General features: G+C 49.2%; 1 protein-coding gene across 1 annotated transcript in view; it reads left to right on the top strand.

The window, feature by feature from the left end:
- EPS8L2 (EPS8 like 2) overlaps window positions 1-11,641 on the top strand; it is a 64,096-nt gene that overhangs the window by 26,480 nt on the left and 25,975 nt on the right. Inside the window, exons 4-11 of the mRNA XM_031061498.1 lie at window positions 3,496-3,560; window positions 7,583-7,744; window positions 8,034-8,183; window positions 8,310-8,389; window positions 8,522-8,661; window positions 10,084-10,163; window positions 10,641-10,767; window positions 11,103-11,191. Coding sequence (XP_030917358.1) covers window positions 3,496-3,560; window positions 7,583-7,744; window positions 8,034-8,183; window positions 8,310-8,389; window positions 8,522-8,661; window positions 10,084-10,163; window positions 10,641-10,767; window positions 11,103-11,191 — 893 coding nt within the window. The remainder of the gene's footprint in view (window positions 1-3,495; window positions 3,561-7,582; window positions 7,745-8,033; window positions 8,184-8,309; window positions 8,390-8,521; window positions 8,662-10,083; window positions 10,164-10,640; window positions 10,768-11,102; window positions 11,192-11,641) is intronic.

Here is an 11,641-nt window from a genome sequence, read left to right as displayed (position 1 = left end):
AGCCAAGATTTTAGTATCATTACTGGGATTTCAGCCCAGCACTATTTTGAGCCCTCAGGTACCACCCTGTACCTCTGCAGTGGTCTCAGCCCATTTCCTCACTGATGCCAGTGGGAAACACCATTCCCACAGCACTGTTTATCTGTAAGATACCAGTGGTAGATAATATTCGTTGCCATTTTGCCCACTCCTCTGGGCGTGAGGCAAGTTTAAAGCTTCCTGGTTAGTAGAGAACTGAAGTGAATTCTGTTAAAGAACCATTTATAGGGTTTTTCCCCCTCAAAGGATTGTCTTAGGGATCACTGGGCCAGACGCTGAGAGGCAAGAGATGAGACAATTTACCAGAGGTTGTGTGTGTCCCATGTGTTATCCAAGCTCAGGGCATTCAAAGCTTTCTGGATTCCCCATCCCATTCATACAGCCAGTGTCTGGGATCAGCACAACTTCTCCTCAGGCCACAGGGGATCCCACCAGCACCTGCCAGGATACCCATGCTACAAGTTGGGCTTTTTCCTTGCCAGACACAAAAAGGACAGGACAAAGCTCTATTGTTTTCCCATCTCTTCGGCTCTCTTGGCAGACAAAAGGGGAAAAGGACAGCGGTCACTGTGGGTTCATGCCAGCTTTATCACCTCTGGATGTTTGCTGTACCGGTGCCACAGCCCTGGAGCCTCTCCCTGCCCTTTGCCTGTGTTATATCCAGAGTCTTTCACTGCCACAGACTCTGAAGGTCATAGCAGGAGATAAACAGGAGTGCAGATGGGTGTCTGAGCTAATTTGGGGAAATCATCACTATATTTCTGCAATGTTCATCTATCACAAAGGGATTATGCAAATTCTCCACATCCTGGGGCCAGGTTAGGGGTCAGATAACACCTGAAGGTGCCCAGGTCCTGTTGCAGGACACTGTAGAAATGCCAAGTGTCCCGGTGTGAGGTGTCAGATGAAGCAGGAGGAAATGAGCTCCTCCTGCTGCTGCTAACAGGCCAGCATGCACTCATACAAAATTCAGCAGGTCAGGGACAAAGCTGTGCAGAAGGGCAGGGGACAGCCACACAGGACAGCTGACCTGCCTTCTGAGGTATGGCTGGCAAGGGAGTTCACGTGGGCAAGGCAAAGGATCCCCCTTGATCCAGGAGTCAAAGAGCCACAGATTTTGCTATAGGCATCATTCACAGAATGCCAGAATGGTTTGGGTTGGAAGGGACCTTAAAGCCCATCTCATTCCATCTCCTACCATGGACAGGGACACTTTCCACTGTCCCAGGTCACTCCAAGACTGATCCAATCTGGCCACGGACACTTCCAGGGAACAGACAGCCACAGTTTCTCTGGGCAACCTGTGCCAGGGCCTCAGCTCCCTCACAGGGAAGAACTTCTTCCTAAAAGCATTTTGGGATCAGCCCGGCCCAACCAGAACCAAATTTAATCAAAGATAAATAATGATGCATGTTGGAAAACCCTGCAGTGTTTCACCACGTTGTTTTGAGTAAATAAACCAAAAAAGACTCATTTTCTTTAAAGCACCCACACTCCTTGGATAGATGTGGCCCAAACCTGACTCTTTCATGATCAGCAACCTGGTTCTTTAATTCTTCCTGTGTTTAAATCAAAACTAAGTGCTAGAAAAGAAGGAGATTTCAGTGTTCTGGCACCCTGCTGTCCCCAGAAACTCTGGCTGGTTCCAGACCTCGTGGTCTTATTTGTGGATGCCAGCAGGAAACACAAAAATAAAAGTTTCCATGGGTGTGGGGGCCAGGTAGAAGCCAAGGAGACAGAAGGGATTTCAAAAGAACATGTAGAAACACCCCATTTCTTGCCCTGGGCAGCTTCTGGGACATCACTTGAATGACATCGGGAGACAAAATAGAGGCACTTTGTTCTAGTTCTGTGGCTTGTGGAGGTAATGCAGAAATTCCCCCAGGGAAAAATCAACAGAGGGAGGGGAAACATCTGCATTTCTCCCTGTCCCAGGGCTTGCTGCTGTCTGAACAAGGTTGCAAAGGGCTAAAGAGGCCTTTGCTCTCTTGCACTCACTGAATGCAGGTGATGGGAAGTTGGGCTATGCAGAGTTCTGAGGTTTTGGCCAGCCCCCAAAACTTCCAAGGGCTTCTCTGAAGATTTTCTCAGCAGTGCATACTGAGATCCCCCCTGACTGCGACACGCGCAGTTTCTTTGAGCTTGGAGGAAGGGGAAAAGGCATTGGAAGGGATCCCAGAGAGTCTGAGTCTGAGGGCAACCAGCTGCTGCCCTGACCACTGCTACAGCTCCATGGGCTGTTTTCCTACCAGGAACACAGACCTGTGCTAACCTCCCACTGGAAACCTCATCCCCCTGGTATTCCTTCCCTCCCTCAGGGACTACCAGTTCCCCACACAGCTCCTCACCCTTCCTCTCAGGGCTGGAGACATTTGCCTGTCCGAATGTAAACTCCCTTTGTTTCCAGACCACCCACTTCAGCCTTTTCCACTCCTTTTGGAAAAGGAGGGGATGGGATGTCTTAAAACCCAAATCTGTCTCCATCCCACATGAATGCGGTGTTCTCATTTCCATCAGTGTCATCTATTTACATGAGAAATGCTCAGGGAGGAAATTGAGGTTACTGAGAGGAAAAAAGTGCCTCACATCAGCCCCAAATCCCTGTGGGATGCGCTGCCTGTGCCCTATCCCAGACCTTGCCCCACATTGCAAGTAGGACAGACTGCAATTAAAGCCCCCAGCAACCAGAAAGTGCCACTGAGCCTTTGCTGCCAGCCCGAGGTGGGAAGGGGCTGCACTGCAATATTAATTTGTTTATTCAAGGTCACTCTGGAATGGCTGAGCAGGAAGCTGGGCTGGGTGTCTGAGGTCTTTCCCCTGAACCATCCTCAGTCCACCTCTGCTGCTGGTGGTGTATGAGACACAGGCTCAGAGCCCTGCAGTCTCCATTAATGCCTCTGCCAATATTCCCACCAATTAATCAATAAATCAATTCTGCTGAGGAACATCCACCACTCCAGGGCTGTCAGCAGTCAGGCACAGAGGCAAAACACTGCTGTGTTTTCAGCCACAGGCACGGAGCTACAAGTGTGAACTACTCTTGTGATGGCATAGCCTAAAGAGTGGTAGGGTAGGTGTTAAAAAGCTTTAGAAATCAGCTTGAATTAACTTCTACCCACCCTTGCCAGGTTCCAGAGAAGAGCAGTGGCATCTTTGCATTATCCTTATCACTGGGATATCTCCGGGTGCTCAGTACCCTCCCTAAACCGTGGGCAGCACTGTGCTCAGCCCCGTGCACCAAGAGGAGCTCGATTTAAAAGCTCTTGGCTGGCCAAGGAGAAAGGTGAAATCGCCAAGGCGAAGCTCAAGGAAAGGCAATCCTTGTTCTCGAGAGACCCCTGCTGGCAGCGCCCGCGGAGCCCGAGCTGGGAGCTCGGGAACTGTGAGAGAGACTCAGAGTTGTAATTCTCAGATCCGAAGAAAAACAACCAATGCTTCTTTTCTTCTTTCTTACAGAACAAAGGAAAAAATACTCCAACTCCAACATCATTATGCACGAGACTTCCCAGTACCACGTCCAGGTGAGCACACACATGTGCTAGGGGGCTGAGAGGCTGAGGTCAGTGATGGGTGCCTGTAGTGCAGCATGTTCTATGTGTTCTGGACCTTTAGGAGGCCAAGGGCGAGTTGGGAACCTCCTTATCATTAAAGTCTCAAGTCACTGAGTAAAGGAGAATGGGGGGGGAAGATTTCAATAAACAAGGGGAATTCTGTACAAGGAAAGAGGAAATGGAGAAGCTGTTGTCTTCTCCCTCCTCTGTGTTTGAAGGAGAGCATGAAATGCTGTCTGTCCTGTCACCCTGTGCTTTAAACCCTTCCGATCAGCACAGACAGGTTAAAAGCAGAGTTCCCATGGTGGTTACTGAAACTCAGCTTTCCAAACAACAGAGACCACATGGACTATCAGTTTTCAGCTCTCCTCAGCTACTGTGTCCTCTCAGGTAACATAAACCCCTTCACACAAGACAGGCAATAAGCCAAATCCATCTCCCACTGCCACAGACACCCACCCAAAAAGAGAAGCCAGCCTGGCCATCCTGAGCTTGGCAATTCCTGTAACGCAGCGTGGCGGTGCAGGACTCCATGGAGGAGCTGGGGCCATTCATCAGTGAAAACTGAGCAAGGCAAGACAGAAGAACACTTCCTCAGGTTCATATTTAGGAGATGGGGCCCTTTGAAAGCTTACATTTAGACTTGTAAAGTGCCTGTTTGGAAAGAGGTCCTGGTTTCCATCGGAGAAACCAACTCAGTGGCTCAGAAGTCACTCATGGATGCAGAGAAGGGACTTTAAACAGTGACATGTAAATTAATTCTTTATTAATTATGCCATAAGCCACCCGTTTGTCAGTCTTTCCCCTGAACTTTGACCAAGGCAAACAGGATTGCAGTGGCAGGCAGTGAGATAGAATGAGGTTTCCTCACAGGAGGCATTTTATACCTTTTGAAGTAATCAGATCAAAGTTTAATGGTCGGTGGAGTCATTGCCCATTCTAATAAAAGTTGCTGTATTTGAACGTCTGTCTGGATGAAAAGGGGTTTTAAGGGATAAAACAAAGACAGCAACAAGCTTCTCCTTCTCAATCCACTCATATTTACAGAAAATGGAAAGCAGAAAAATATTTCAATGATTGAGTCAGACAAGTAGCTTCCCCTCCATGAAAACTGACTGAACAGTAAAGAGCAAAGGAATTTATCAAGCTTGTAAAGGTGGTGGATAAAACAATAGAAGAGATAAAAATGCTTGTCATCTTGAGTAAACCCATACCCTCACTGCTCTGAAAGAAAAGGGCTTGTCACCTCTGCACAGATAAAACTGACTTGGCAAATACCTTCCCATGCACTATTTTACAATTACAGTAACATACACCCAGCATGTTTTTCATTCGTGATTGCACTTCTAATCTCAGCTTTCAGCTCACACACCTGCCAGGAGTTCTATTTAGACAGTGCCTCACCCCATACCTTTGCTTGATGAACACAGGAATGGGCCTTGCATTGATTGTCCTGGGCTCTGCTCCTTCCTCCAGTCTTTGGAAAACATCTAATAGCAAATGGGTCACCACAAACCCTATACAGCCCTAATGCCCAAGAGCATGTTTAAAGATTTTCTGCAAGGTCTACCAGTGCTTTAAATCCAAGCCTTTCCCTGCATCCACCTTGTGTGGAGCCAACTGCAGCAACAGTTCTTGCCTGTGCTTCCTCACAACCATCCAAGGCTCTGTGCTCCAAGTGCACTCATCCCTCTCGGGTCCATCTGGTCTGTGCCAGAGCCCAACATCCACAGCTTCTCCAAGTCCCACAGTAGGACATGCTGGAGCAGCATCAGCTTTTGCTGCCTCTTAATCTGCTTCCCACTTTGCATTTACTTGGACTTTTACAAGGAGAAAGGAATTCTTTCCCAACAACTTCGTCATCCTCCTCCATGGCCCACTGATGCACATGTCAACTGTGGACACAACCCACTGGGTTACTGAATCAGCTCACGAGTGCATCAGCACCAGAAAGAAGCTACTTGATCCCTAGAATGGTTATTTCTGATCCCTGGGAGAAAGCAGGAAGATACAGGATCAAGGGGAGAAAAGCCAGGCAAAACTCATCCTGTTACTACAAATTTCCCATCAGTTTAGGACTTGCTTTAAAACACCCCCTGTTTTTCCAGCTCTTGCTTTGAAACCAGGATGTGTGCATCAAAGACAAGCAGGCATTTCACTGCTGCCCTTCCCACAAACTCTGAATGCCTGGCAGGACCATTTTTGGGGTGGCCACACTGCTGTCCCAGGCCCCCCAGGCAGCTCTACCTGCAGCACCTTGTGATTTCCCTACTCCAGGGGTTAATCTGCTCCTGGCTCTCCAGCTTAGCCACTGCTGCTGAAGTGCCTGTTCTGTACCCTCCTGAGCAAGGAAACCAGGTTGAGAGGGTTGTGCTGGTGGATGGGCCTTCAATATTCTAGGCACAAGAGAAAAAGGTGGGATCTGGCCCTATAAGCCTCCAAGGGCTGCAGGCCCTTGGACTGCACAGATGCCTTGGTCAGGCCTGTAACTTATCCATGCAAAAACCTGCTTTTCACTGCTGGAGAAAGTTGGTACAGACAGGGAAAACTTCAGCTGCTTTTTGACAGTCAGGCACATTCCCCTTCCCTTCTTACCAAGAACATAGCTGGGCAACAAAAGAACAAGGTGAAAGAGAACCTTGTTCCTTCCTGAGGTTTTTTTTCCTTCCTGAGTTGTTTTTGTTTTTTTTTTCCCTTCTCTGCTATCACCTGAACATGCGGCCTGGCTGCGCCCCAGGGACAACAGCTGGGCAAACAGCTTGGCTGCTCGGAGTCCCAGCTTGTCCTGCCTTGCAGTGCCCTCTGTTGGCAGACACAACCAGTTCTTCCATCCGCAGGGAGCAGCACTTGCTCACCTGGACTATGCGGAGTTGCCTTCACCCACTGCCGGTGGGGACACAGCATTTGGATGTGACACACCTCTCCTTTCCCCAGCTGCCTCCCTGCCCACCATTCCCTTCCCACGGAGTCCCAGGGGCCCACCAAAGCTGCAAGTGCTACCTCATTTCACAAACTCTGCACATACAGGTGCCAAGTGCAAGGCTTGGATCCCCACACACTTCAGGGTGCAGTTGGAGCAGGTATGGGAAAGCAGCTTCGATGGCTGTGCTGTAGCTGAGCTGCTCCTGGCCCAAGTGCTCACACAGGGTGGGGAAGGAAGGGAGGACAGCAGCACGGAATCCGGCTGATGGGAGAAAACCATGGGCTGGGTTTACAGGATAGGTGAAGGGAGGTAGGAGTACCAGGATAACCAAGCAAAAGCACAGGGCAGGACAGAGGCAGGCAGCAAAAAATCCTTTCCTACAGTCAGCAACACCCATTTTCACTACTATGAGGGCTGATTTAGGTATTTTTGGGAAGAAGGTAACTCCAACCCTAAGGGGGGCTTAAAGGGCTGGTGTAGAGTGAGCTGCCAGGTTTGGAGTTCCTGCAGGCTTTGCAGCATAGAAGTTCTTCAGAGTAGCTGTTCCCAGAGCATGGGACCCCACACATTGCATGGATCCCACTTGGCACAGAGGACCAACACTTGCCCATGGCTTGTGTGAGCTCTTTGCCTGGCACAAATCTCACACAGGCAGGTTTGCTACACAAGACAAGCAAAACACAAGTGCTTTTGTAGCTTGGCAAGCAAAGCATTAGTTTGACTGCCATAGTTCTACTTCCAGGCTAGGTTCACAGGGACCTGGGGAGTAACTCATGTGTGTGAAGCATTTGCCCTGCTGGACAGGGATCAGAGCTGCTGGAATTGATGAGAGTAATATAAAAGTGGTGAAACTGGTTATGAAAACCCATTATGAAACCCAAATCTTTCACTGCCATGACCAGGCTGGTACCAACAACCAAAACTGTTTTGTGCAGCAACAATTTCATGCCTGAGCTCTGAGAAAATACAAACAGTAATTGAAGTCTCTAGAGATGCTTTCATCACCAATTTATACACCCCAAAAAACATTTTCCACCTGTTTTTATCTCCTTTCTCTCCCCAACTTCAGCACTTGGCCACTTTCATAATGGACAAGAGTGAGTCCATCACAACAGTGGATGATGCAATCCGGAAACTCATCCTGCTCAACTCCAAAGAGAAGATCTGGACACAGGAGATGCTGCTGCAAGTGAATGACAAGTCCATCCGGCTGCTGGACTGTGAGACACAGGTACCCTGGAGCCCTGTGGGACTGACCCCAGACTGAAGTGTGGGGTGCACTGAGTGCCCTTTCAATTCTGCCTGGGAGAGGGCAAGTTCTAAGGAGCACAAACAAGGGTGAATCACTACCAAAATTCTCTCCTGGATTAGAGTCAGCCCTGCAGCATGGGAACAGGATGGTTTTAGCAATGACAAATTAAGGAAGATCAGCCCAGGGATCCCAGGAGTTCCTGCACAGCACCATTCCCTCTCAGTTCAGTAGTTCCCCATTGCCTGACACCTTCCCCCTTCTCTTGCAGGAGGAGCTGGAGGACTTTCCCCTGCCAACAGTGCAGCACTGCCAGACAGTGCTCAATCAGATGCGCTATTCCTCCATCCTCCTCCTCGTGTGTCAGGATTCTGAGCAGCACAAACCTGACATCCACTTCTTCAACTGTGACGAGGTGGAGGTAAGCAGAGCCCTCCTGCTTGCTGTGAAACAGAACAAAACACACTTCTTGCTGTCTGCCTTTTCCCCTTTCCTCCAATCCTTCCTAAAGCCAAGCCCTTAAAAACATCCCTGTTTTATCCTTAAGGCTGAGATGGTTCATGAGGACATAGAGAGTGCCCTGGCAGACCACAAGCACGGGAAGAAGATACGGCCGCAGACACTCAAGTAAGTGCTGTGGGATACAGCTGGGAGCAACAACAATAAACCTCTGTTTCCAGTGGTTTAGTCACACTCCAGTGTCTTGGAAAAGGGATCTGTGACCACTGCTGGGTTTGTTCTGTGTCATTTTCTTTGCAGGGCAAACCAGGAAAAGATCAAGCAGAGACAATCCATCCTCCCCCCACCTCAAGGACCGGCTCCCATCCCGATCCAGCATGACATGCGAGGCTCAGCGATGAACAGGAACAGAGTGGCACCTCCTTCCCAGCATGATGCAGGTACTGGGAGCACTCAGGAAGTCTGTCCTGGGAATGGGAGACTAATTAACTCAGACAGCCAACTTTCCTGAAGTGCTCTGTGGTGAAAATAAGTGTTGTACCCACTGGGCATCTTCTGCTCCACACATAAAAGCTCCCAGAAACTCCTTGTAACAACACCCTTATTTGGGGGATACAGAAATGCCAAAAAAGCAAAAACCCCTCATAAGCCATCACATGAAATTTGAACCAGGCATTGGTGATCTTAAAATGTACAGACAAAATATTTGGTCAGAAAGGCAAATTCCTGGCTCTGCTGACTTCACAGGAGACAAGATTTCACCCTTGAAAATCAACTTGTTTTCATGAATTCTTGTAAAAGTCAAGAGTGGAAATGCAGATCTAAACTCACCCCTCTTATGTGCTCATCTAAAGTCTGATTCCAAAACCATCCTGACTTCAGCCCATTTGAGTTGGCTTGGAAAAACCTGGTATTTTCCTTTGGAGAAAGAAGTAACAGAAGTAAGTTCCTAGGAACAGAAACAAGCTCTTTCTCTTACAAAAGATCAAAGTGATGAACAAACTGTAAGCATTTTTTAGCCCTGTCTATCATAGCACCTTATCTTAGCATTCATTTCTAGTTTCAAGGAAAACATGTAATAGGATACTATGACACATCCAAAACACTCATTTGCTGGGATGGCTTCTGAAGCCAAGCAACTGCTCTGGCTGCTGAATGGAGAACTTATTTCACGCCCAGTTCTGCATCATAAAAGGAACATCTCTGTCTCTCAGCTGGACCATGAATAAACATCTCTATTCTGATGAAAAGCAGCCACTCTTACCTGTGCCCTTCCAAGGGTCCTCACATCAGCCGTTCTGGGAATTCCTCTAGGCAAGATTTCTGGCTCTGAGTGCACAGAGCCTGGCAGGGGAGCAGATGACAGGAGAAAGTCTTGAGTGATGCCTGTTTGCTGAGATTCCTTCTCCATGAAACACCTTCCTGCTTTTCCTACAAAACCTGTCCCGATGGGGCACCTCATCCCCACATTTACAGATGCTCTGGACTTGTCACGGTCCTTTGCCAAAACTGCCTCCTGAGTTCTCCCACTTGGCAGATCCTGCTGTGCTGGCCCTTTCCAAGCCCCTGCCCTGAGCTGACACTGTTTGCTTTGCATGAGGGGCCAACCTAGTGATTGCTCCCACTGGAATATCCCCCCCACACTGGGCATGTGGCTTCTGGAAGCCAGGAGGTGCCTCGGGGTTGGGTTTTTTGTAGGATGATTGGGATTTAGCACCTGTTACAAACATTATTCCTGAGGTGCCCTCACAACCCAGAACAAACACCCAAGCTCGGAGCTACCATTCCATGGACCCCTGGCTTTTATGGAGCCTATTTCCAACCTCTGGTAGTAAATCTGTTTTTCTCTCCCTGGTTTGCAGACTATGACCGACGAAGCTCTGGCTCTCATGACCATGAGGAATCCCGTGCCATGTTAGCACAGAAGATTGAGAAGGAAACGGTGGGTGACAGGGACACTGCACAGTCCATAGGCAGGAGCAGAGGCAGGGAGCAAGGGAGAGGGAGCAGAGGCAGGGAGCAGACATTTAATGCATCATCTAGGCATTTTTCCAATTGATACCTGCTGTGCATAAAGATAAGGTGGCCAAAAGCAAGTCTCCATCACCTCATCAGTGACAATGACCTCCGACCTGAGGCAGCTCTGCTGATTCTTCAGCTCTGCTCCTCCCCATCCCACTTGGGGTATTTTCCAGCTGTCCATTAGGAGGGGTCACTTATCCCCTTGGTAAGGACAACACACAATCAGGCCCAGCAGCTCTGTGCTTGCAAAGGGAAGCATTGAGCTGCATTTCATGCCTGGATTGCCCACTTGTGTGCATTCTCCCAGGAAATGCAGCAGGCCCTGGGATTCAGGCTCCCAGCTGTGCACAGCCCAGGCTCACTTTCACGTTGGTCCCTTGGGTTTCTGTCCTTACAGCAAATCCTGAACTGCACCCTGGATGACATTGAAGTGTTTGTTGCCCGGCTCCAGAAGGCTGCAGAGGCATTCCGGCAGCTCAACCAAAGGAAGAAAGGGAAGAAGAACAAGAAGAAAGGGCCAGCAGGTGCAGTGCAGCAGCCACAACAAATGGGGAGCACAGGGGTGTCATGGATGAAGGTGGGGGGGACACCTCAGCTCCTGGCTGAGCAAGGCTGGATCGATGCCATGGCAACAGCCACAGATCCAGGCACACAAGTTTGGGAGGTGCTGCTCTCTCTGGCAGAGCACACAGAGCCTCTGGTACACAGAGGGAGCTTGCCTTTCCCTGAACCCCTGATTTTCAGTAGTTCTGGTCTCAACACCCATTTCTGCTGTGCCTTTTGCATGGCAGGCAGATGGAAGCTTCCCAAAGGGGATGCTCTCACTGACATGTCCTTCTCTGCCCCCTTCTCCTGGCAGAGGGAATGCTGACCCTCCGAGCAAGACCCCCGAGCGAGGCCGAGTTCATCGACTGCTTCCAGAAAACCAAACTGGCTTTTAACCTCTTGGTAAGACACAGAGGAGTTTCCATCCCAAGCAGGGACAGGGCTTTTCCCTGTGTATCCCAGCAGTGAGTGTTTAGAGTGAAATTTAAATGGAAAACACTGACAAGGGACAACAGTGTGAATTCCAGGTTCTTCAGAACTCAGGACAAACATTGTGTCAGGTTTGTGCAGGTTTTCTGGGACAACCTGTTAAACCAAAACTAGAAGCATCAAGTCCAGGAAGGGACAGAGCAGCCAGAGGGTTGCAGAAGCCAGATCTTTTCAGATCCAGGCCTGGGGAGTCTCTGCTTGACAGTAACTGAAGCCCCCCATTGCCCCAATATTCCTGACCCCTCTCTCCCCTGCCAGACCCTTTGTATTGTGAAGGGGATGGAAAGAAAGAGCATAAAGATGTTCCCAGTGCTACCAGCTCTGCTCAGTGAAACACAAGAGACTAGGAAGCTAATAAGGCAG

Source organism: Geospiza fortis, unplaced genomic scaffold (assembly GCF_000277835.1).
Source record: "Geospiza fortis unplaced genomic scaffold, GeoFor_1.0 scaffold450, whole genome shotgun sequence".
Taxonomy (NCBI): domain Eukaryota; kingdom Metazoa; phylum Chordata; class Aves; order Passeriformes; family Thraupidae; genus Geospiza; species Geospiza fortis.
This window is presented reverse-complemented; position numbering and strand designations above follow the sequence as displayed.